General features: G+C 48.8%; 1 protein-coding gene across 8 annotated transcripts in view; it reads left to right on the top strand.

Annotated features, from left to right (window-relative positions):
• LOC105470569 (protein tyrosine phosphatase receptor type E) overlaps positions 1-23,463 on the top strand; it is a 181,586-nt gene extending 158,123 nt beyond the window's left edge. For 6 of the 8 annotated variants that reach the window (XM_024789393.2, XM_071068924.1, XM_071068925.1 and 3 more), the window contains 11 exons: positions 1,906-2,025; positions 4,078-4,241; positions 5,637-5,772; positions 6,245-6,394; positions 6,756-6,849; positions 8,394-8,470; positions 9,587-9,721; positions 13,006-13,131; positions 14,019-14,185; positions 15,943-16,078; positions 20,451-23,463. In XM_024789393.2, coding sequence (XP_024645161.1) covers positions 1,906-2,025; positions 4,078-4,241; positions 5,637-5,772; positions 6,245-6,394; positions 6,756-6,849; positions 8,394-8,470; positions 9,587-9,721; positions 13,006-13,131; positions 14,019-14,185; positions 15,943-16,078; positions 20,451-20,525 — 1,380 coding nt within the window. In that variant the 3' untranslated portion in view covers positions 20,526-23,463. The remainder of the gene's footprint in view (positions 1-1,905; positions 2,026-4,077; positions 4,242-5,636; positions 5,773-6,244; positions 6,395-6,755; positions 6,850-8,393; positions 8,471-9,586; positions 9,722-13,005; positions 13,132-14,018; positions 14,186-15,942; positions 16,079-20,450) is intronic. The other 2 variants (XM_024789391.2, XM_011722729.3) reach the window with 2 other exon arrangements.
• The last annotated feature ends 1,000 nt before the right edge of the window (positions 23,464-24,463 follow it).

Here is a 24,463-nt window from a genome sequence, read left to right as displayed (position 1 = left end):
TGGGGGCTTTCATTCTGCTCTCAGGGGAGCTGAAACACGGCCACGGAGGGCCACCCCTTTGCCCTTGCAAATCTTGCCTCTGTCATCCTTTGTCATGGGGAAGAGTGACAGAGGGAAGTAGGGGATTCCCAGCACAGGGCTCTTCACCCTGCCTGCACTGTAGCGGCCATGGAGGAGGACACCCACGCGAGGGAAAAGGAGGCTGACCCTTCTCCAGGAGTCTCCCTGTGACCTGCGGCTCATAGGACTAGTCTTCCTGGGGCTGGTGCTCCACGCATGAGACCAGCACAGAAGCAGTGGGGCTCAAGGACGCCCCTGCCTCCCCCTTTCAGTCATTCTGCTGAAAATGTCACTGGCATTTTCTCTCCATCTTCCTCCATAGCCTCCTACTGGATTTTTCCACTCCTGTGACTCAGTGCTGGGCTGCTGCTGCATCCTGATTCTCACCAATTCAGATGAAATCATTTCTCAATAGAGTTCCCTTTTTCTTAATTGCTCACACTTCTGTTGTGGTTTCCTTGGCTTCCACATCCTGGGCTCTGCATTGCAAAACACAGCTGCCCTGGCATCTCATGATCGGGTGGGAGGGAGGCAGAGGGAGGGGTATAAAACCAGCCACCAACACTGAGCCCTTGAGAGGCTGACACGTTCTCAGTTCCTACCGGAGAGCCTTCCAAGATGAGAAGCTCAGGAGGGTCCCCAGGGCTCCCCATAGGGCCAAGACTTACCCAAACCGGGACCTGTAGGCATTTGCAGTTCCCCTGGGCTGCATCAGAGATGCCCTGTGACCCGCAGCCCTGCCCGGAGCCAGGAGTAGGGAGGGGGAAGTTGTCCGTGGCCGTCATAACACGATGCTGCTCTCTACTAAATACCAGATGCTGTTTGTTTCATAAGATTGTTAATCCTGAGTCTTGACCATGAGCTGTGCTGCTCAGGGGCCACTCCCTGCACGTGCTCTCCGATGATTGGCAGGCTTGTTCCATTCCAGAGATGTTTATCTGGCAGATGAAGTAGATCTTTTCCCCCTTGAGGTGGGTCCTCATTCACTCGTGAAGTCCACGCTGATGGAGGACGCCAACGGGCAGGTGCTGCACGCGGTGCTGCAAAATGAAAGGGCTGCTGGAACATGTATTTTGGGTCATTCTTGCTTCAGAGTTTGGGGTAAAGAAATGCGCCTGTCTGTAGCAACGCACCCTCGTGAAGTCCACACTGATGGAGGACACCACCGGGCAGGTGCTGCGGGCGGTGCTGCAAAATGAAAGGGCTCCTGAAACGTGTATTTTGAGTCATTCTTGCTTCAGAGGTTGGGAAGGTAAAGAAATGGGCCTGTCTGTAGCAATGCACCTTCTTCTGCAGACTCCACGGCAGCCTCGTCCCTGCTAGAGAAAAATGAAGATCATTAGGCCAATCACAGGTTCATCACTCTTGAACGGCAGACTGGCAGTGGTGCAAATTAACTTTGTCCTTAGTGAACTGAGCAGGAAGAACACAAATTGCTGAATCCAGTGGGAAATGCCTGGGGAAGCACCATCCTTGCCCTCTGGCCTGAGGGTCATTTGGAGTTAGGTACCCAGCTCTGAAGGTTACAGGTTCAGCATGACTGGTTGATGGTCAGTTAATAAAATGTATGGGATTCGTGAATGAATGAAGAAATGAGACATTGTTGGTGTCTACATCAGAAAGCCTTGGGGCATCCTAGCCATAGTCTCAAGGCTGCCTTTCACCAGTTATGCAGCCTCAGTTTCCCCATTCATGAGGTAGACACACGTGAACTTGCTGTTTCTCAGCTGTGGGAGCTGTGTGACTCCAGCTGGTGTGTGTGAGGCCTTCTGTGGTTGGGTGGAGGGATGTCATGATGCATTGCACCCACAGATCTATTTGCTTCTATTAAATTGTTCCGTGCAGGAAAAGTGCCATCAGTACTGGCCCGACCAAGGCTGCTGGACCTATGGAAACATCCGGGTGTGCGTGGAGGACTGCGTGGTTTTGGTCGACTACACCATCCGGAAGTTCTGCATACAGCCAGTAAGCATCTCTTGTTGCTGACCTTCCAGAAAGATCATTCTCAGAGAGCATGATGCCCAGAGTTAACACCCTTCTGCATTTATGAAGTGCTTTGCTCCCACCCCGGCACTGTCGCGGCCCTGGCTCAGAGGGTGCAGTGGCCAGGCTGTGCTGGGCAGATGTGCAAGTGGGCCAAGACACCAGAGGCCGGTGCACAAGGGTCTGCAGGCAGTGCTGGGGGCTCCTAATTCCCAGCGACTCCTCTGGACCTCTCCAGGAAGAAGACCAGTCATTGGAGGGGTCTGGGGTCCTCCCTCAGTAGCACAGTGACATTTCACACACTGGAACTTGGAGGCGGGGTTTTTTCTAACACGTTTCTAACACGTTTTGAATTATGTCTGAAATGTCCTCGTTATTTTCCACACTTGGGTCCTGCTAGTTCCACCACCCCAAAGGGTTTAAGAGAGAGATCAGTAAAAATATCTGTATACAAAGCAGATGAAATCAAGATGTAGAAGAAAGTTTAAAACCATAGAGAAAAGACAGAAGACCATTTTGTCAGGATTTAAAGATAGAGTGATTGGCATAATTAGGTCACAAAATAAGTGTCTAAGATTGCAAGAAACCACAGCAAAAAAGGAAAAGGATGAGCTGATCATTCTCATTCTATCCCTGCTCACATCTCTCCCAGAAATGTGCACACAGGCATGCACATGCACACATGTACACACAAACTCCCACACACAGGCACACATGTACACATGCATACACACACACACAGGCACGCACATGCACACATGCACACATGCACACACATACACCCACACACAGGCACACAGGCACACATGCACACCCATACACAGGCATGCACATGCACACATGCACACATACCCACACACAGGTATGCACATGTACACACATACTCCCACACATATGCATGCACATGCACACACATACACCCACACATAGGCACACACATGCACACACATACACCCACACGCATAGAATTGTACACACGCACACAGTCACACACAATCACATATGTACACACACATACACCCACACACGCACACATCACACATGCACACACACCCACACACATCACACATGCACACGTACACACATGCACACACATTCACACATGTACATTCACCAACACACATTTTCACACGCACACACGTGCACACATGCACTCACATACACGCACACAGCTGCACATATGCACACATTCACACATGTGCACCCACATACACCCACACACACACGCACATTCACACAAATTCACACACATACATCCACCCATGTTCACACAAGCACACGTGCACACACATTCACACATGTGCACACACATTCACACACATACATGCACGAGTGCACACATACATGCACATTCACACACATGTGCACATAAACATGCATACATGTGTACACATTCACACGTGCGCACATGCATAAACCCCCACACACACATGCACACATGTGCACACATACACATGCATATGTGCACACACATGCACACGTATCTACTTCCAAACACACTGTGTATCACCTTCCGTGATCTAGGCGAGAGAATTAAACTCATGGTCTCTGGGTCCGAAAGCTGAGACAGCCTCTGAGGGCAAGTCTGGGAGTCTCCAGAGAGCAGGCCGAGTGCATCGTCTGTCCTCCCAAATGTAAGACAGCTTTGCACGAGGAAGGATGTGCTGTTGGTGATTACTTAGCACCACAGGCATGGGGTGGGACTGTCCAGGCGAAATGGACCATGACCGCCCACTTGCACGGGGGTCTGTGAGCACGCAGACCAGCTTTGGGGATGAGTCTGGCTGCTTGGGCCCTGCCTGACCTGGACATGGACGGTTGCTGCGGGCCCTGCCCTGTGGCCCCAAAACCAGCACGTGTTCCGAGTTGGCAGGGGTGAGGGCCAGGCTGTCTCGCTCGGGCAGGCCCCCTGTAGATGGCCCCTCCCCCATGCAGCCCCAGCACAGGGGAGCCCACCACATCCTCAGAATGAGATGCTGGGGAAGTGGGGGGGGGATTGTTGTACCCACTCTTATCTCCCCATGTCCCCCGCAGCAGCTCCCCGACAGCTGCAAAGCTCCCAGGCTTGTCTCACAGCTGCACTTCACCAGCTGGCCTGACTTCGGAGTGCCTTTTACCCCCATTGGGATGCTGAAGTTCCTCAAGAAAGTAAAGATGCTCAACCCCGTGCACGCTGGACCCATCGTGGTCCACTGTAGGTACGCTGGGGGGCCACGGGGCGGGACCCTCAAGGGCAGGCCACAGTGGGAGGACTCACCCTCATATGGGCAATGCCAGGGGACCAATATCAGGGTGGGCAGAGGTTTGGGCAGGGCTGATGTGAACACAAATGTCAGTGACTGAGCCAGGCCCCAAGAACCCCACAGGAGAACGCTCAGAGAGCTCCCTCTTCATCCCAGCCGATAAAACCCACCAAAGCCAAGGGGCTCCGGTTGATGGTGGGAATGGAGTTCCGGGCGGTTCTTCTTGGCCGCCCTCACCTCTTCCTGGGAATCCCAAGTCACCTCTGGGAACCAAGATGGAAACCAGGGAAACTAGGCTTCTGCAGGAAGCCCCCCAACACACACAAGTCCTTATGGAAGAGCACACCACGACTCGGACTGGCCCCCACAGCAGAGTCCTCCAGACCACGCTGTCCTGGAGACCAGGGTCCGAGGACCAGGATGCCCTTTGCCAGCTGCCACTTCATCCTCGGTTTCCTCGCCTGTGATAGGAAGGACAGCCTTGGAGGCCTGTGACTTGCATCTGGGTGGGCTTTGCACAACACGAAAAATTACTCAAATGTACAGCCAGGGCCACGCCACAGCCCCCTGTCCACAGAGAGCCCCACTTGTTCCTGGCAGTGATTGGCCTCACCAGGGTATCACTTTGATTAGATACTAAGTGTCCAGCTGTTACGGACAGATTCATCCTGAGTATCACAGCACTGCCAGGGACAAAAGCCACCTGCACGCAGTGATTCAGGCGCTCTGCACCTGTCATGCAGCTGTTCAGGAGAAGCTGTCCAGGAACCCTGGCAGAATGGGCTTTCCCCAAGTCTGAGCAACACTCCCTTGCTGGGGCCAAGCAGAGGCTGGACCCCACCCCACCCCACCTCCAGTGTAGCCCATACTGGGAGGAATCTGCAGATCAGAGAACAGTAATCTGACAGATGCCGCCCCATTTAATGCCCCGAGTCAGGGGACCTGGTTTGCCCGGTTTGACAGAGGGGGAGGCTGGATCCCAGAGCTGTTGCATAGTTGATCTGAGGTCCCCTCTGCTCCCAAGGGGGCAGACCTAGGATGCCAATCACACATATAAGAAGAAGACACTGTTTAGTAAATGAGAAAAATTCTCCGCGCAGCCTAATCCGGGGCTTACTGCACCAGCTGTTAATGTGCCTCTTAGTAGAGTGTTCGTGATTATCAGAGGATCAGCCTGAGATCACTTTACTGAGACCGCAGCTCCCTCTGGTGGCCTCACTATGGCTTTGCTCCTAATTAACCAAAAAAAAAGTTGCATCGAGTGACCTGGGTGCGCAGGCATCTTGGGACCTATCATTTACTTCGGGAGGAGTGTGACTCACGACGCAGCATCTTTCTCTTTCCCCAAAGCGCGGGCGTGGGCCGGACGGGCACCTTCATTGTGATCGATGCCATGATGGCCATGATGCACGCGGAGCAGAAGGTGGATGTGTTTGAATTTGTGTCTCGAATCCGTAATCAGCGCCCTCAGATGGTTCAAACGGATGTGAGTCATGCCTTCCTCTTGCCCTGGTCTAGCCTCCCAAAGCAAACCCAGATGCCTTGGCCACACAGGCGTCCAGGGCCCTGGCTCTGATAGGCACGTGGCAACCGGCCTGGGTCTGCTCTGGCTTCCCTCCCCATAGCTTTCCCTGCCCATGCGTAGGACCCTGGGGACTCCCTCATCCTCATCTTTCCCTTGTATCCTCATGGGAAATGGGGCAATCCTACTCCCCCAAACAGCGCATGTACACAGCACCTGGCATGCTCACCAATGTGAGGCTCTGCTGCTACCGTTCTCCTTACTCAAGGGCATAAGTGGTCATTATCCATGGCCGGTACTCTGCCTCTTGCCCCACACCTCCTTGTGTTGGCAAAAAGAGAAAAAGAAGAGAGCCACCCCCTGTGGTCTGCCAAGCTCCACGTGGGCCAAGGCTGCAGGGCAGCGTTGAGGATGTGGTCACCCGGCCTCTCTGCAGATGCAGTACACGTTCATCTACCAAGCCTTACTCGAGTACTACCTCTATGGAGACACAGAGCTGGACGTGTCCTCCCTGGAGAAGCACCTGCAGACCGTGCATGGCACCACCACTCACTTCGACAAGATCGGGCTGGAGGAGGAGTTCAGGGTGAGTATGGCTGACCCTCCTCTCCATTCTGGTGTAAGCAGCCAAGGACATGGAGAAAACAGGTGACCATTTAAAGGAAGCCTCTTTCAATCACTTTCCCTCTTAACTGACCCTCAGAAAAAGCAGGGGCAATATCCGAGCTGTGATTTACAAGGGAAGATGGATCAGGTGGCTTTCAGAGCTTCACAGCAGCCCTGCCGGGCACACATTTCTATTTCCCAGTGCTAAGGAGGCTTCCTGGGGTGGAGAGCGATGTTTCCTTTGAGCAGGTGCCCTTGCCAGCAGCGCTAGTCCTCGACTGAGCAACGTGCTCAGGAGTGTCAGAGGTTTAACTGTGTCATTATGTCCTTCTCTGCTACAGAAATTGACAAATGTCCGGATCATGAAGGAGAACATGAGGACGGGCAACTTGCCGGCAAACATGAAGAAGGCCAGGGTCATCCAGATCATCCCATGTAAGGCACCCATGGCATGGCTGGGGTGGGACTGGGGTTGGGCTGGTGCCAGAGGCTTTTATCCCGGAGGAGCCATTCACCACTTACCCCTGTGCACCAGGATCAAGAGCAGGGTGCGGACAGGTGCAGTAGCTCACGCCTGTAATCCCAGCACTTTGGGAGGCCGAGGCAGGCATATCATGAGGTCAGGAGATGGAGACCATCCTGGCTAACACAGTGAAACCCCGTCTCTACTAAAAATACAAAAAATTAGCCGGGCGTGGTGGCGGGCGCCTGTAGTCCCAGCTACTCGAGAGGCTGAGACAGGAGAACGGCGTGAACCCGGGAGGCGGAGCTTGCAATGAGCCGAGATCCGGCCACTGCACTCCGGCCTGGGCAACAAAGCGAGACTCCATCTCAAAAAAAAAAAAAAAGAGCAGGGTGTCGTCTGGCCCCAGGCTAAGGGCTCCTGTGTGCTGTGTCAGGTGTCAGGTAGAAAAGACACCCGTGAGGCACCAGCCGACCCAAACAGTCCTGCTCTGGTCTCAGGCAAGCCGCTTAGGACATGAGCTTGCAAGTGCGGGAGGGCAGCCGGGGCTGGATTGCAGACGAGGGTTTCACAGAAGCTGGAGATTTGCTGCAGGCACGACTTGGTGCCTTAGGATTCCTTGTCTCATTCCTTATCTCCCCCAGCCTGGGCAGAGGCCCACCTCCCCCTTACACAGAGGGCCTGAGCCACCTGGCCGAGGCCATGCAAGCGAACTCAGCTGAGACCATCTAGGAAAAGGCTGTGGCCTTGAGGAAGACAAGAAATGGGCCCAGGGTGGAGTCAGGACACTGGTCTGCCGCCCAGGTCATGGGAGAGGGAAGGGGGGCCTGGCAGGCGCAGGAGGAGAGGAGGCAAAGCTGGCAAGAAGACAGGGCCACACATAGTGGGCGGCGGGAGAGTCGGGAGGCTCACCAAGTGAGAAAAAGAGAAACCTGAGAAACCCGGCCCGAAAGCAGACTCCACAGGGATCCGAGGAACTAGAGAGGGAGGGGGAGATGCTCCGCTTGGGAGGAGGGCGTGTCTCATTAGAGACATCTGGATGGAGTCACAGCTCAACAAACACCAGCTAGAGACAGCTGTGGGCAGGCCTGCTGCAGCACGGTCTCCCGAAGCACTGTAGGCGAGTAGAGCTCCCAGGGGCCCTGCCATCTTCAGACTCCGGCCCCTGGTCTTCTGGAGCCCCGGTGTCCTGCTGGCCACCCTAGGTTGCTTGCTTAGCCACATTCCATTTACTCCTTCAGTGCAATATTTTTAGTGCTTGTATTTTGGTGTGTATTATATCGATTCCTGAAAAATGAAGATGATAATTGGGTTGTTTTCAGGGTTTTCCTTCAAAAAGAAACATACCCCTGAGCCACTTTAATTATCCTCTTTCATAATGTAGACTTTCCCAAGAGTTGGCTTTACCTAGTGATTTTATTAATCAGCTCTATATTTTGCAAGCTTGTAGCAACGGATTAAAGTTACCAAGGTGGGACCCTTTTTGTAATAACTAAAGGAAGATCCTGCTTTGCAGATGACTTTAACCGAGTGATCCTTTCCATGAAAAGGGGTCAAGAATACACAGACTACATCAATGCATCCTTCATAGATGTAAGTATGCTGGCCTGGGTTGTGTTGATGCAGATGTGTTGCCTTCACACGTGACCACACAGACTTGATTAGCTTGTTTTCACAATGAGAAAGAATTGACATGTTTCCAGAAACTCAACCATTTTTGTTAGCAGAATTACTTTCTTAAAAGAAAAAAAAAAGTGGCAAGGCATGATGGCTCACGCCTGTAATCCCAAGACTTTGGGAAGCTGAGGCAGACAGATCACTTGGGGTCAGGAGTTTGAAACCAGCCTGGCCAATATGGCAAAACCTGTCTCTACTAAAAATACAAAAATTAGCTGGGCATGGTGGCAGGTGCCTGTAATCCCAGCTACTCGGGAAGCTGAGGCAGGAGAATTACTTGAATCCGGGAGGCTGAGGTTGCAGTGAGCTGAGATTGCGCCACTGTACTCCAGCCTGGGCAACAGAGCGAGACTCCTTCTCAAAAAAAAAAAAAAAGGAGACTTTGGAAATGGAAGGACATAGACTCGCTGCTAAGTAATTGGCTCTTTTTTCATTCTGCTTTGTATATATAGTTATTTTTCTTTTACATATCTGTCACATACCAGTTATATACCCATTGCCTCTGTGCTCTTTCTCTCGTGTGATTTCTGCACTGTGTACTCACGCGGACAATACAGTTACGTGTTCAGGGCACACAGACAGAGGCCGTCTTCATGCACAGCGCAGTTCGCAGAAGAAGGGCAAAAGGGGGAATTGCAGCCAAGTGTATGTTAATATTGCCATTTTCAGATGAGAAAATTGTGCCAGAATCCAGGGGACTCCATGCTGATCTAGCTGAAACACACAGAAACATGTCAGAATCTAAGTCACCAGGTGCTGTTCAGATGGCCGCAGGCGACTACCAGTTCATAATACCCATTTGTTGATGACCTCAGGGGCTGATGGTGACGGTTATGGTTTCAGATAAGCGAGCCTCTTGACCTGCTTGTCAGGTGTGTGCCTGAGTGCTCGTGCCAGCTGGGGTCTGGTGCCAACCATGGAAGATGGGAGAGTTTTCCTCATTAGGCCTTAGGCTGTCCTGAACTTAGAGAGCAGGTAATGGAGCCAGGATGGAAGGAAGCTGGACGTTAACCTCTGCGCCTCCATTTGAAGGGCTACCGACAGAAGGACTATTTCATCGCCACCCAAGGGCCACTGGCCCACACCGTTGAGGACTTCTGGAGGATGATCTGGGAATGGAAATCCCACACTATCGTGATGCTGACGGAGGTGCAGGAGAGAGAGCAGGTGAGGAGCGCCGCCCGGTCCCGGCCCTCCAGGGGCAGCCTGTGCACCTGAGGCACTGTCGCCATTCATTACAAATATCCCACCCGCCTTCAGTGCAAACACATGGGTGAGACCAAGCCAGGACCACTAGGGAGGGAGAGAGGTTGGAAATGAAAAAGGTTTCATTTCACCCTTTCCCTTTTTGGGAGTGAGGTTTAACCATAGCTACCCGTTGCCCTTTATTCTTAGCCTACATGTTATTTAGCCTGCCCTGAAATTTTGCCATTTGGTATTGGCCAAGATTATAACCTGTTGAAGAAAAAGACATTTATTGGCTTTTTTCAAGACATGAAGACATAGGCACTGATATGTGTGCCTAATGGATATTGTCCTAGTAAATTGAATGAGTTAACTCTTCCTTTTTACAGAGATCCACCCCTGGCCTTCTTGTATTGCATTTATTTAATAACATAATAAACACTCGTGAACTCACCACCCAACAGTAAACCCAAGGTTTTACCAACAATGTACATCTATCTGGGTGCTCCCCCAAGACATACTTACTGCTGTGTATTTGTGTTTTTATTCCTTTGCTCTAAAAAGGAACAGCTTTACTGTCATATAATTCACCTATAATTCGTGCAATTCATCTTTTTAAAGGGTGCAATTCAGTGAATTGTAGTATATTCACAAAGTTGTACAACCATCACCACTATCTAATTTGAGATCATTTTCATCAACCCAAAAGGAAACCTTGTGCCATTAGCAGTCACTCCTCATTCCTTCCTTTCCCTAGCCCCTGGCAACCACTAATCTGCTTCCTGACTATGGGTTTGTCTGTTCTGGACATTATTATAAGTGGAATCATACAGTGTGTGGTCTTTTGTGATTGGGTTCTTTCACTGAGCATCATGCTTTCAAGGTTCATCCATGTTGTAGCATGAATCAGTAAATCATTCTTTTTTATTGACAAGCAGTATTCCCTTGCGTGGCTATACTACATTCTGTGTATCCAGTCATCAGCTGATGGACATTTAGGTTGTTTCCACTTTGGAGCTATTATAAATAACACTGCTTAGCTGGGTGCGGTGGCTCACACCTGTAATTCCAGCCCTTTGGGAGGCCTAGGTGGGCAGATTACGTGAGGTCAGGAGTTCGCGGCCAGCCTGGCCAACATGGCAAAACCCCGTCTCTACTAAAAATACAAAAAGTAGCTGGGTGTAGTGGCGGGAACCTGCAATCCCAGCTTCTTGGGAGGCTGAGGCAGGGAGAGTCGCTTGAACCTGGGAGGCAGAGGTCGCATTGAGCTGAGATCACGCCATTGCACTCCAGCCTACGTGACAGAACGAGACTCCATCTCAAAAAAAAAAAAAAATGCTGCTTGAACATTCAGGTGGTAGTTTTTGTATGGACATGCTTTTTCATTTCCCTTGGGTATATACCTAGGAGTGTATATACTAGGAGTGGAATTGCTAGGTCACCTCATAACTCTGTCATAAACTTACTGTTTGACATTTTTGAGGACCTGCCAGGCTGTTTTCCACAGTAGCTGCCCCATTTTCCATTCCCACCAGCAATATATAAGGTTCTAATTTCTCCACATCCTCACCAACATTGTGATTGTCTTTTTGATTAAAGCCATCCTAGTGGATATGTTCTTTGCTTTTTTAAAAAATATTTTTAAATCACATCTATTTATGCCTACAGAGACTGTTGTTTAGTTTTACTTGTGTTTGAACTTTATATAAAGAGCATCATTACAGCATGTTGTCTTCTGAGACTTGCTTCTTCCACTCAAACCTGTGCTTTTGATATTGTTCTGTGTTGATGCTTATGCTGCGGTTCATTCGTCATCATTATTTCATTATATTCCACCTCACAAACTATATCCTGCATTAGCTCACGTATTCCTTCTCCTGTCATGGACACTTGAGTTGATTTCATTTCATTGTTTTACAAACAGTGCTACCTGTACATTCTTTTTTTTAAACTTTAAGTTCTGGGTACAAGTGCAGAATGTGTAGTTTTGTTACATAGGTATACATGCGCATGGTTGTTTGCTGCACCTGTCAGCCCGTCATCTAGTTTTTCAGCCCTGCATGCATTAGCTATTTGTCCTAATGCTCGCCCTCCCCTCCCCCTCCACTCCACAACTGGCCCCAGTGTGTGTTGTTCCCCTCCCTGTGTCTGTCTGTTCTCCCTACCTGTATATTCTTGTACATGTCTTATGCTGCACTGGGACTAAGATGTATCAAAGAGCCAAAATGCTTCATTGAAGAGTATGTGAAAGTTTGAATTTGCAAGATAATTCCGAATTGCTTTCCAAAGTGGACATCAGCAATGTATAAGAGAGATCATTCATCTGCATACCTAGTATGGCATTCTCAAGGTGCCCTAATGATTGTTACTTGAAAATTAACAAAATATTGTTCGTTGTGTAATTATTGTGTAAATATTTTCTTTTTGTGGCTCTGATTTGCATCTTTCTGATTCCTACAAGGTCAACCCCATCACTTCATGTGTTTGTGGATGACATATTTCCTCTTGTGTCAAATGCCTGTTCCTGCCTTTCACTGATTTTTCTATGGGGTTATTTGTCCTTCCTTATTGATTTATAGGAGCTCTTTACATAATCTTGATACTAATTCTTTACTGGTTTTATATATTGCAAACATCTTATTGCAATCTGTGGCCTGTCTTTTCACTCTTTTAATGATGTCTGTTGATGAAGAAAAGTGAATTTTACTGTAATCCAATGTTTCAAATTGTCGCATCATGATTGGTTAGCTGTTTGGGCTCTTGTCTAGTAATCCTTGTGTACCTCAAAGTGAAAAGATGTTTCTTCTTCCAAGAGTTTCACAGTTTTGTTTTTCACCTTAAACCTTAATCCATCTGGGTTTATTTTTATTAAGGTTCAAGGCCACTACACGTGGAAGTGCAGGGTGTTCACTGCTCAGTTCTAGGAAGAGCTGGGGACACTCACATCAGCCCTGGTAGAGTATGAGTCAGGGATCCAATTTCATTTTCCCCAGGTAGAAAACCAATTTATCCAGCCCCATTTATTGAAGAATCTCTCCTTTCTGCCATATGTTAAGGTTTCATATATATATGTGTGTCTGTTTCTAGACTCTGTTCTGTTCCCTGGGTCAACAAGCATTAAAAGGCATTTATATTCATATTCATTTTTTTTTTTTGGTCAGATGAAATACATTAACTGGTTTGAGAACAATTCTGCATTATAAACTCAAAATCGCCAGCAGCAAATTATTTATTATAAGACTTACATTTTTATTTTATCCCCTAAGGATAAATGCTACCAGTATTGGCCAACCGAGGGCTCAGTTACTCATGGAGAAATAACGATAGAGATAAAGAATGATACCCTTTCAGAAGCCATCAGTATACGAGACTTCCTGGTCACTTTCAATCAGGTATTGTTGAACTAGCTCTTTAAACCCTTGTGAATTTAGTGAACCACACCCTCCCTCCTGGTTCTGCTTGTCATTGAACCAGAATGTGGCCCTGCACCTGTCCTTTTCCTTCACATAGTCCCATCGGCTATGAATGGCCAATGGGTTTCAGAGACAGTGGCAGGCCTCCTGTACAATTCTCATCTCCCTGGCCACCTACCTCCCATTTATCTCTCAGGAGAATTATATTAGCCATTAGTTGGGGCAGGAGGAACAAAGGGGACTAATGAAGCCACAGGGGCCTCTCTGGGGCTCTCCTCCAGATGCCTTCTCAGAGCCACCCAATTGTCCCCATTTCCACTGGGTCCTTGGTTCTGCTCACCCTCTCTCCTTGGCAAAGAATGAGGACTCGGGGTCAGCCGTGGGTAGGATGACTCACTTGTGCACAGGACTTGATGCTGAGCTCCAAACGGTCAGTACCATGAAATGCACCTGCACTGTCTCCTCCATGCCAGCCACAGAGCCACCCCGGCCGCCAGACTCAGATGCTGCTCCTTTGAGCTTTGAAGGGAAAGGCTGGACCCTGCCTTCTTGAGAAAGTGATTCCCTTCTCTCCAGCAGAGCTGCCAAGGATCCCGTAGGGGTTGGGCGGTCCTCGAAGGGCTCCAGGGGATGTGCTCTGGGCGGCTTGCTCCGCCTCGCAGAAGGAAGCACAGCCAACCACTTGTCGCCTTCTTTAGGGCAAGCAGTTTTCAGCCTTCTCCTTCAGGCTGCCTCGGTGGGGACGCTGGCAGCACAGAAGGCTCAGGGAGGGCTCCCAGCCTTGGCCAATCCCTGAGAAGGCAGGTGGGGCTGGGGCCTGTTTCCCAGCAGGCAGGCAGTGCTGAGACCCCCTCTCCTCCCTGCAGCCCCAGGCCCGCCAGGAGGAGCAGGTCCGAGTAGTGCGCCAGTTTCACTTCCACGGCTGGCCTGAGATCGGGATTCCCGCCGAGGGCAAAGGCATGATCGACCTCATCGCAGCCGTGCAGAAGCAGCAGCAGCAGACGGGCAACCACCCCATCACTGTGCACTGCAGGTGAGCCCCCAGCCGAACCCTCCAGGTGGGGTGGACACAGGCTGCACGCCCCCAGTACCCGCAGCTGGGGGCAGCAGAGCCTTGTCACTGCCCCGGCCATGCTATTCCCTAGCGTCTCCTCTCTACCTCTCCTTACACACACGCACACACGGCTTCACTTAAGTACATACATGTCATCGTATCATACATAAGATGCATACATGTCATCTTAACATACATGCAGAATGCACTTCAGAGGGAGAAGTTAGGAAATCACTCAAACACACATTTCCATGTGCTTTTGAAGTCATCAAAAATTGCCAGGCAGAGCTCGGAGGAGCACACTCCCGGACTTCAAGTTCCTGGGCAGGTTTTGAGAGACTGCCTGGCTGAGCTGCTGTGCCTACACCCGCCCTCTCCCGTTGGCTGGGATTCCTGGCCACATGAGGAGTCCCAGCTGGGATTGTAGCCACGCTGGTCCTGTAGCCTCAGCCTGGCTCCCAAGTCAGGCCCAAAGGCAGAGGGACACCCGGGGCACGTGGGACACCACTTAATCCGCAGATGAAGGCATGAAACACAGCATTCCCGAGGGCAGATGCACAAATCCGGCCAAGCCCACGGGCCGCCCACTCGCCTGCCTTCTGTGCCTCTGTGGTTCTGATCCTGCTGTACACTTCTGCTGGCAGGGACCTTGACACCTGGCAAGGTTCTTCCAAGCAGGAGCTTGGGGTGTTCTATCCTTGGGTGGTGCTAATGTGCTCCTAAAACTGCAGTTCCATTTCTTGTCTCATACCAGTGGTGCCCACCCTTTGTGACTGCCTTTCACCCCCACCCACTGTCCCACCCATTATAGCTGGCAGAGCTCTCTCCCTGCCTGGACCCCGCCGGGGTGCACTCCTGGCCTGGCCAGTAGGTGGAGCACACACCTCGGTTTTTGGTTTTCCTGGCACCTTCCAAGTAGTCATTTAGGATAAACTCGAAATGAGTTCCATGGGGCACAGGAGATGCAGAGGTGAACAGGATCCCACCTGTGGGAAGGCAGATGTGGGACCGATCATTGCGGCAGGTCAGAGGCCTTGGAATAAGCCCACACGTGAGATTATGGAGCATGGAGGGCAGCCAGGCATCTCCGGAAGACCTGCTGGAAGAGGCTGGTCCACCCCTCCTCCTCCAGCCCAGTACACCTGGGCTCTCCTACCAGGGCCTGGGCTCTGCTCTTGTGGGGTTTGTCAGCAAATGACCATGGTAAATGGAGGTGACTCAAATCGGCCTTGCTGGGAAGTGTCAGTTGACTGTTTCTGCTTGTGAATGTCCTTAAACTGCCCCTCCCTTTCAGCATCACCGACACCCCCGGCACAGTAAGGAAGGGGGTATGCCAGGATTACCTCCTCCCTAGACCTGAGCTGGGAGGGTTTGCATTTCGGACAAGTTCCCAGGTGCCAACCGTGCTGCTGGTCCAGGGACCACACTTTGAGAACCATTGCCCTACACAAGAAGAGGGGAAATGGTGACACTTGCTTAAAAACTTGTCACTGGTCCTGACTCATTTTATAAAATATTGGTCTACTGTAATTAGGGAGGTGTCTTAGGAATTTTACGTTTGCTAAATCTTGCTCAGAAGCTAAGCTACATACAAATGATCCAAAAAAAATTCAGTTACGCTGAGATCATTTTCAGCGATTGTTGGTTCAGTGCTGATATGCAGGGGTTGGTTGTCAGCTGTTTCTCATCCCCAAGTGCAAGTCGGATGATCTGCATTAAGCACTTTTTCTCTGCAGTGCCGGAGCTGGGCGAACAGGTACATTCATAGCTCTCAGCAACATTTTGGAGCGAGTAAAAGCCGAGGGACTTTTAGATGTATTTCAAGCTGTGAAGAGTTTACGACTTCAGAGACCACATATGGTGCAAACCCTGGTAAGAATCTGAATAAGGATGTTACCAGAAGAGTGGAGAATTATTTCATGTTGTATTTGATACATGTTTCATTAAAGGACCTTAAGTACATGGGGGAGGTGGGAAGGTAAAATTCCCAGGGAAAAGGGCCAGCTGCAATGTTTCGCAGTAAACCTCTGCAGAGCCCTCCTTCCTTGGGTTCTCTGACTTGCGTGTCTTCTGGGCAAGACCCAGGAGGAGGGGCCTGTCCACCAGTTTCAATGTCTGAGACCACTTGGAGAGACGCACTGAGGATAGGAGCTTTTGTGTCAAAGTGAACCATTCTGCGAGATTCCTGTGTTCACTGAAAACCATACTCTTATCAAGTTCAGAAGCAGCACTGAAATGTAAAATCCTGGTACCTCTCATTTCAATGTTATACTCATCCATGTGGCTTATTTTCCCTGCCTGGGTCTCACTCAACCTCGGATACTGTCCAGGGGCTGCAGGAATCCCTCTAATGTATGAATACTTTTCCCCGTACATTCGCTTTCATTTCGAGGACTCCTGCTTTCTGGTTTTCAGAAGCGATTCCTCCTCACCAAATACGCCTATAGTTCCTGCCACTCACCCAGCGAGTACGATTTTAAAGCCTGTTACAACGCATCATTTTCCCCAAAGCTTCCCACTTCAGACTTGTCCTCCCTGCCTGCTCACTCTCCACGCTAACAATCCTGGCTCACCCAAGCCCCTGTGCATAGAGAGGAGGGAAGGAGGCCCTTCCACACCCGCCTCACAGCAAAGCACAGCAGGAGTGAGGACACCTGAGCTGAGGGCGGGTCTGTCCATCCACACCCCGATTGGGCTAGAGCGCGGTTCTCCACCCTGACTGCACAGGAGACCCACCTGGGCACGTTTACCGTCTTCCGTTGCCCAAGCCGCCCTCAAACCAATTAGGTGGAATCTCTGGGGGTGGGATCCCTATATTGAAAGACACCCCCTACAATGTGGTATCAAAATGAATACAGGTTTGAGAGCCAGTGGACTAGAAAGCTGGGTGCCTCCTGGGTCCCTCTCCCTCCTAAGTCTCTGCCGTCTGTGCCGGGATGGATACCTGGGTGGCTGAAAAAGATGGGAGAAGCAAGGCACCTAGGGCTCTCCTGCTGGTCCCGGAGCCCTGGCCCCAGCACTGCCAGTCCTTGAGGGCTCTGGGAAGAGGCTGGAGGCCTGATTCATGCCTCCTGGAGGTCATGCCTGCCTCTGATAGTCCACGCTGCAGAAATACACAAACTACAGCAGTTTTGCAAGTGGACAAAGTGACAGACCATGCCCAAGAGAGGTTTTAAATCAAAATAACAATAGTAATTAATAAACACTTAACAGGAGTCCCGGTGCAGTGGCTCACGCCCATAATCCCAGAACTTTGGGAGGCCGAGGAGGGCGGATCACTTGATCTCAGAGTTCGAGACCAGCCTGGGCAACATGGTGAAACCCTGTCTCTACTAAACATACAAAAATTAGCTGGGCATGGTGGCACATGCATGTAACTCCAGCTACTTAGGAGACTGAGGCAGGAGAACTGCTTGAGCCAGGGTGGTAGAGGTTGCAGTGAGCCAAGATCACACCACTGCACTCCAGCCTGGGCAGCAGAATGAGACTCCATCTCAAAAAAAATTAAAAAAATAAATTGATTAATTAAATAAAAAAGACTTAACAAGAACCCCTCAAAAAGAAATCCAGTTTTGAAACTATGAGCCAGACTTTCTGGTTTCTTTCCTGTTGTTAATTTTACGCAGGATTCCCCAGGCAGTGCAAGTGGCTTTCGTCCTGCCTGCCCAGCCACCTCAGTATGAAAGAGGCAGCAGGTGTCCCTGCAGAGATTCGGCTTCCACTGTCCTCCAGATTCACGGCTGGACTCCCTCGGGGCTCTGTGAACTTGGACAAGCTCCTTCCACTTTCTGGGCTTCAGTTCTTTTCTGTGGAAAATAGGGGTGATGGTGTGTTAGAATGGTTAGATGGTGTGTTAGAATCACTGTGTGAAATTTGCTTTAAGTACATCAGGGGCCCTACTAGTGCCTGGCCTCTGGGACGTGCCCAACGACCTGTAGCAAAGACCATCTCTCTAAGCAGCAGCATACAGCGTTTCCCTAGTCTTTTTGGGGACTCGCAGCTCTCATTAATCTGCCTGGTCTGGTCAATATATTCTATTTTCGAGACCATCTAGCCTCCAGGTGTCCTCCCGTCTCAGCTCTGCTCTTCCTGACCCCAGCTTGCCCCTCCATGCTCCCTGACTGGGAAGCTGCCCTCAGATGTTGTATGGCTGTCACCTGTGCTCTCTTGCCTGGTAACAGCTTGACAGAGCACTTTGCAACCTGACTTTTAGAGTCAGGGTCTAGTCCAATGCCCAGCCCATGGCGAGGGCTCCAGAGCAAGTGGTGAATCAGCAAACGAATGAGGGAGAAGTGAGTCACTAAATAACCATCAGGTGTTGGGTGCAGTGCAACCAGGTGCCTTACAGACGTCTTTCTCATTTCATCTTCACCAGCTGCTTGCCCTTGTGCCTGCTTCTGTTCACAAGGAGTGTTCTGCAGGCACCTCCAGTTAGGACGGTTGAGAAGCCTGCCCGAGATTTTCAAGTATTAAGTGTCAGAATGAGATTCAAACTCTATCTGACTCCAGAAGGGAAGGGCTTAACTAGTACTCTATGCTGCCAGACCTCATATGTGGCAGGGATATTTTGGCAAAAAAAACACAGGCGCAAAAACATCTTTGAATAAAGAGATGATGGCTGACATGCAGGTTGATTTAGCCCTGCAGGTGGGCACAGTGGCCCCAGAACCAGTTTCCAATTGCTGAGCACTCAGGGAAGACTTGCTTCCAGCATCCTAGGTAGGCTTTGGTTGGAACTGACATTCCAAAGGCCGCAAGTACATCTGTTTTCCTGGAGTCTGTGGCTTGACCAGAAATGTCTGTCTGTGACCTGAGGTGTGACTTGTATCATCCCAGCACACTCCAAAGTACACTTCATCCATCACTGGCCCCAGTCACTTGTACTCAAGACAACATGGGATGGTCAGCAGTTAGCTGCTGTGTTTGCTATGAAAACAGAGTAATTAGTGATCATCTCCATTTCCATCCCAGACTGAGCCAGCTTTGATATTCAGTCGATGTTGTTTTAAGTTGATATTCGGTTGATGTTGCTTTAAGCTGTTTGCCTCTTTAAAGAGAGCCTGTATATTTATTGAGAATTCCTTCTAGGAATTCAATTCCTTTTCCTTCTGAAGGCTGGGTGATCAGCTGTGTGTCTTAGGAGCCAGAAGTGAGGACCCTAGAATCTGGTCTTGGCTCCTCCAACAACTTCATGCAAATTTAGGAGCAAAGTTTCAGGCTCACCTTTTCCTTCTCTGGAAAACCCAGCTCCTTCCCATCCTGGCCAGACCGGGACTCAGGAAGGGCTAAGCTAGCTGTTTGGCGTCTTTCCATCCAAAAGCATTTAGATATTTGTTCACCGTGTGCTAAGAAGAGCCCAAGTCGAATGTGTTGGAAAGAAGCAGGGAGGTGCTGAGGACAGCTCTTGGCCTCTCCAGTTTCCCAAGCCCTTATGCCAGCCCCAAGCTCAAATATCTCACCCAGGGGTCTGGGAGGACCAGCCTATATATAAAACAATGTCCTTCTTGTATAGTAAATTTAGGCTTTAAAATAATCTAGATGTGCATTTTATTTAACTTTTATAGATTACTTTCTTACTTTATGAAATTTATCTGGCAATGTTAGTACTCTGATTTTTTTTTTTTCTCTTTTTTTTTGAGACAGGGTCTCACTATGTTACTTAGGCTGGAGTGCAGAGGTGCAGTGGCACAATCTTGGCTCACCGCAATCTGCCTCCTGGGCTCAAGGAATCCTCCCATCTCGGCTTCCCGAGTAGCTGGGACTACGGGTGTGCACCACTATGCCCAGCTAATTTTTCTATCTTTTTTGATAGAGATGGGGTTTCACCATGTTGCCCAGGCTGGTCTGAAACTCCTGGGCTCAAGTGATCCTCCTGCCTCAGGCTCTGAAAGTGCTAATATTACAGACATTGAGTCATTGCACCTGGCCTGGTTTTTTTTTTTTTTCAATTCAAAAATAGTTGTTTTCCAGTTTCAATGTGAAAGCTACAGACATTTTACTCAGTCCATTAAATACACTAACTTGAAATGTTAATATACTAACTGACACATTCGATGTAGGAACATAGCTTTATTTGGAATTCTGTATGTGCCTAAAAACCAATTATGATGTGCATAAAGGTATATGGTATTTTAATGAATAGTCACACTTATTGATGCCTTGTTTTTGACTATCTCTCCTGATTAAATTAATCAAATATATTTTTGGGAATAACATTTTAATGTGTCCTTGTTTGTCTTTTCAGGAACAGTATGAATTCTGCTACAAAGTGGTACAAGATTTTATTGATATATTTTCTGATTATGCTAATTTCAAATGATTCCTGCCTTAAAATATTTTTTAATTTAATGGTCAGTATATTTTGTAAAAATCATGTTAATTTATTTCATAGTTGACATTAATATCTTCCCTAATTTCTTTGTATATATTTTGTTATGCCTTAAAGGCCACCTGCTATAAAGTTGTTAAATCTTAAATATGCTTTTTAAAAATTGGAATAATGTATTAAGGTCAAATAATATCTCATAAAATATATATTTCTGCTAATATTAGTAAATATATTAATTTTTCATTAGATTCATATGGTTTAATTTCACACATTCAACACCTTTAAATGTTGTAATCTTAATATGCGAAGTGTGCCCCCGCAAGATACTAAACACAAAGCTCATATTAAGAAAACAGTTGAGGACTCAGAAGTCAGTTACAAATGCACTTTCCTCACACTGATTTCACAACCCCGAACAGCAGCATTTTTGGAAGGCAACCTGTTCCTGATGATACAATGTAAATGGGGACTTCTGTAAAGTTCTCAGTTCCGGCCCATGTGGTTTATCTTTACATTTTAAAGATGAAAAAATCTTTACAACCTGGATCCAGGTCTAAAACACACTAGAGTAGCCGGCGAATGTAAGTAATATTTAAAAATGCTGTGTCTACACCATCAACACTGTGTCTACACCATCTTGGCTGGATGAGAAGAGATGTAAATGCCGGGTGGTCCCGTGGTCCCATGGACCCGTGGCCTTGGGTACAACAAAACCAGCCATCAGAGTTGCACCCCGAAGCACCACCTGCTGTCCGGCTGCCTGTCTGGCCCAGACAACCCTCAGAAAATCAAACCAGCTGCCTCTCCCATTGTCCCCTCCCATTCTGCCACAGCAGCCTGTGCTGCTCCAGTGCTATGCCTGGAGGCTCAACACGAAACGTCCCATCCAAACGTTCAGATGAACTGAGCACCTTACACACGTAATACAGAGGAGCACACATTGGGATAGAAACAGTAGAATAACCACAGGCAATTAAACTTTAAATTTTCTGAGCAACATTTTGGTATTTAAACATTTCTTGTAAAAAGCTAAGATTGTTTGTAAGAAAAGAATCCCTAAAACCTAGATTTATACCATTTTTTTAAAGTCCCACCTTTCAATGTTTAATAAAAGAAAAAGAGAAATCCTTAATCTAAAAGCTAAATTATTTTTGAATGGAAATACTACTGAGACCATTGACCTTGGATAACAGTAACGATCCCATTGCCAGATAAGATTGGCTGATGGGGGAAAAAAAAATGGGTGTGAATGTACCAACATTGAATTTTATAGCAGTTATCTTTCTATGGCCATTAGGTACCTAGCAGATGAGCACAATATAAACAAAGAGATATCTGGCCTCCCTTACTACTAAAAGCATTTAACACGTGCATTTTTGGTACGTTTTTTGTTTCCTAAAAGCTATATAAAGGCCTTATTTGACATTTTCACTGATAACTGATCGCACCCTCGTGTTGCAGTGTTCGTCCCTATTCATTGATGGTGTGTGCAAATGCAACCCAGGACACATTATTGTTCCATAATAGGCTCACAGGGAATCAAGCTTCTCGCCCACTCCATGGCTCCGAGCCCCATCCAAGGGCAAGACTTGGTGCCCAGCTGGAAGGACGAAAGCGCACTTCGTGACCGCCATCCTCACCAGCTGCACGCCCGGGCTGCACACTGCTGAATGTGCTCTTCTCTCCTTCTCTGTACAATGATTCAGCATCTCGGTGGAAGAGGAAAATGGAGCTTTTTGAGGTTCACCAGGTCCCTTTTGTTTTCATTGTTAAAATTCCAAACCCAAAGCCTTTTTTTGGCTGAAGGAGAAGAGAGGGAAGTAAGTTTCTGTTCAGCACCTGAACCTAGAAACAGAGCCAGCTTGCTACAATGAAGGTGACATTTCTCTGGTCATTTATTTGAGAGTTTGAAGTCAAAGTAGAGGGGCACAGGCTTTGGTTCATGTCTAGGAGCCCTCTGTCAGAATCCTTGAAGCCCTTTAATGGTCTAACCGGCATCTCTTGTATCAAGAAGTACCTTTAAGGTAGGCCTTTTCAGGGTGCCCTCAGGAAAGGGCCCTGCTCACGTTTTATCCTGTCCCCTTAGACCAACCCCCGGTGTCCACTGCAGGGGTTCTGCCTGTTCCCAAACCTTTTCCATTCCAGGAACAAAGGAGAAGCCACTTTCCCCGGGACAAAGGACTCTCCCTTCCGCTGTGCTGTCCGGGGCAGCATTCCGCTTTAGTGGGGAAGTCATTAGTCTCATGGCCTCTACCGAGGTCCCAGTTCACACAATCTCCTGGGCCTTAGGGCAACTCACACTGGGGGAATCAACCCCTGGGGGACTCAGTATCTTCTCCGTGCAACCTGGAAAGTTCATCTCTTCTTTCCTTCGGTCAAAGAAAGTCCATTGTACATAACAAAACAGCCCCGAACAGCCCAGTGCCGACACCGTTGTTCCTTTCACATTTTCCTTTGTTGCATGCAGTTGGGTTCAAATACCAAATAGTGATTAGAAGATGACCATTCTGATCTGTGTGTGATCTGGTCACTGTGTGACTGCCTTTATGGTTTCTCTCCATGTGCTATACGAGTGAAGAATGCATACCGGTGTTTCAAAAGGTATTTTTACGTGTTTTTAAACGCTTTTTAAAATGAGCCTGACACCTGTGTGTCAGCATTTGGAGACATACCCATGTTATTCTTTTAAGTGTATGATTACGGATACTTTTTCGTTTGTTTGTTTAACCAAGTTGTGTTTAATTTATGTGCAGTCTTTATAATATATGTATGTTATTACAGTTTCAACTATCATATTTTCTTTAATTACATTTATAATTTGATCTTGCTCTGATTATAATGCCAGTGAATGTTGCTGAATTCTTTGTATATGCAAATTGCAAGATTTAAACCATTCTGATGCAAGGATAAACCTTTACTTTGACTACCAGCCTGTGTCTTTTTCTTCAGATCTCTTACTTTTATTCCTGTACAAAAAAAAAAAAAAAAAAAATTGCCTGCTATAAGATGGGGTTTGCTGTTGTGGGCCCTTTTGTTATTGGTTTCTCCCTGAGTCTGTGGGTCCCAATGTCCCATCCTCGACAAGCAGCGTCCACTCTGCTGTGGATGTGGTCTCGGCCCTTCCCCTGGGGTAAGCAGACCTGAACATGTGAAGGTGCAGGCACAGCTGGACACAGTGGGGAGGGGCAGAGGGATCCAAGGAAAAGGAAGTATGGAAGACGCATAAAGAAAGTCACCAACTGGCCATTCACCAGGGGCCAATGAACTCAAATAGCACTGCCTGAGACCAGTGCCTCAGAAGGAGCTGAGGTCTGCAAAAGTGCACTTGCCAGACCAGCCTCAAAAGCAGCTACTATCAACAGAAACACAGATAGGACACTGAGTGCTGAGGGACCTCAGGAGAGACAGGCAGGTTGCCAATGGCACCGATGAGTGTGTGTGTCTCAGCAAGCCACTCAGAGGAGCATTACTGAGACCACCCCGAGAACTCCACTCTGCAGAGATGCACAAGGGGTCTCTCCACATCTTATGCATGAAGGAGCAGGATGCTGGAGCGCTGACCCACAGCTCTCATCCACCAGGTGAAAGGTTGGTTCCAGGGCTGCCAGCTCCCTGGCACATGCATGCCCCACTTGTGGGCCTACTGTTGCCAAAATCAGAGGATCACCCAGGGACAGTGGCACACAACATCCAGGCATCTGCTGTGGTCACCAAGCTCCCAAGCTTGGCCTCTAATGGCTTGCATATTGGGCGTGGCAGCTGTGTGTCAGTGAGGAGCAATGTTCATCCCAGGGGGGCCTTGGGCCACCTGCTGGGTTGCTGGGAGGGCAGCTCCGGGGCTCAAGACAGCCATGCCCCAGCCAGATCTCACACTGCCACCACCACATTCAGTGCCCACAGCTGGTCTCCCACTTGGCCCAGGGTCTAAC

Source organism: Macaca nemestrina, chromosome 9 (assembly GCF_043159975.1).
Source record: "Macaca nemestrina isolate mMacNem1 chromosome 9, mMacNem.hap1, whole genome shotgun sequence".
Classification (NCBI taxonomy): Eukaryota; Metazoa; Chordata; class Mammalia; order Primates; family Cercopithecidae; genus Macaca; species Macaca nemestrina.
The sequence above is the reverse complement of the archived record's forward strand: the minus strand, read 5'-3'. Positions and strand labels throughout refer to the sequence as shown.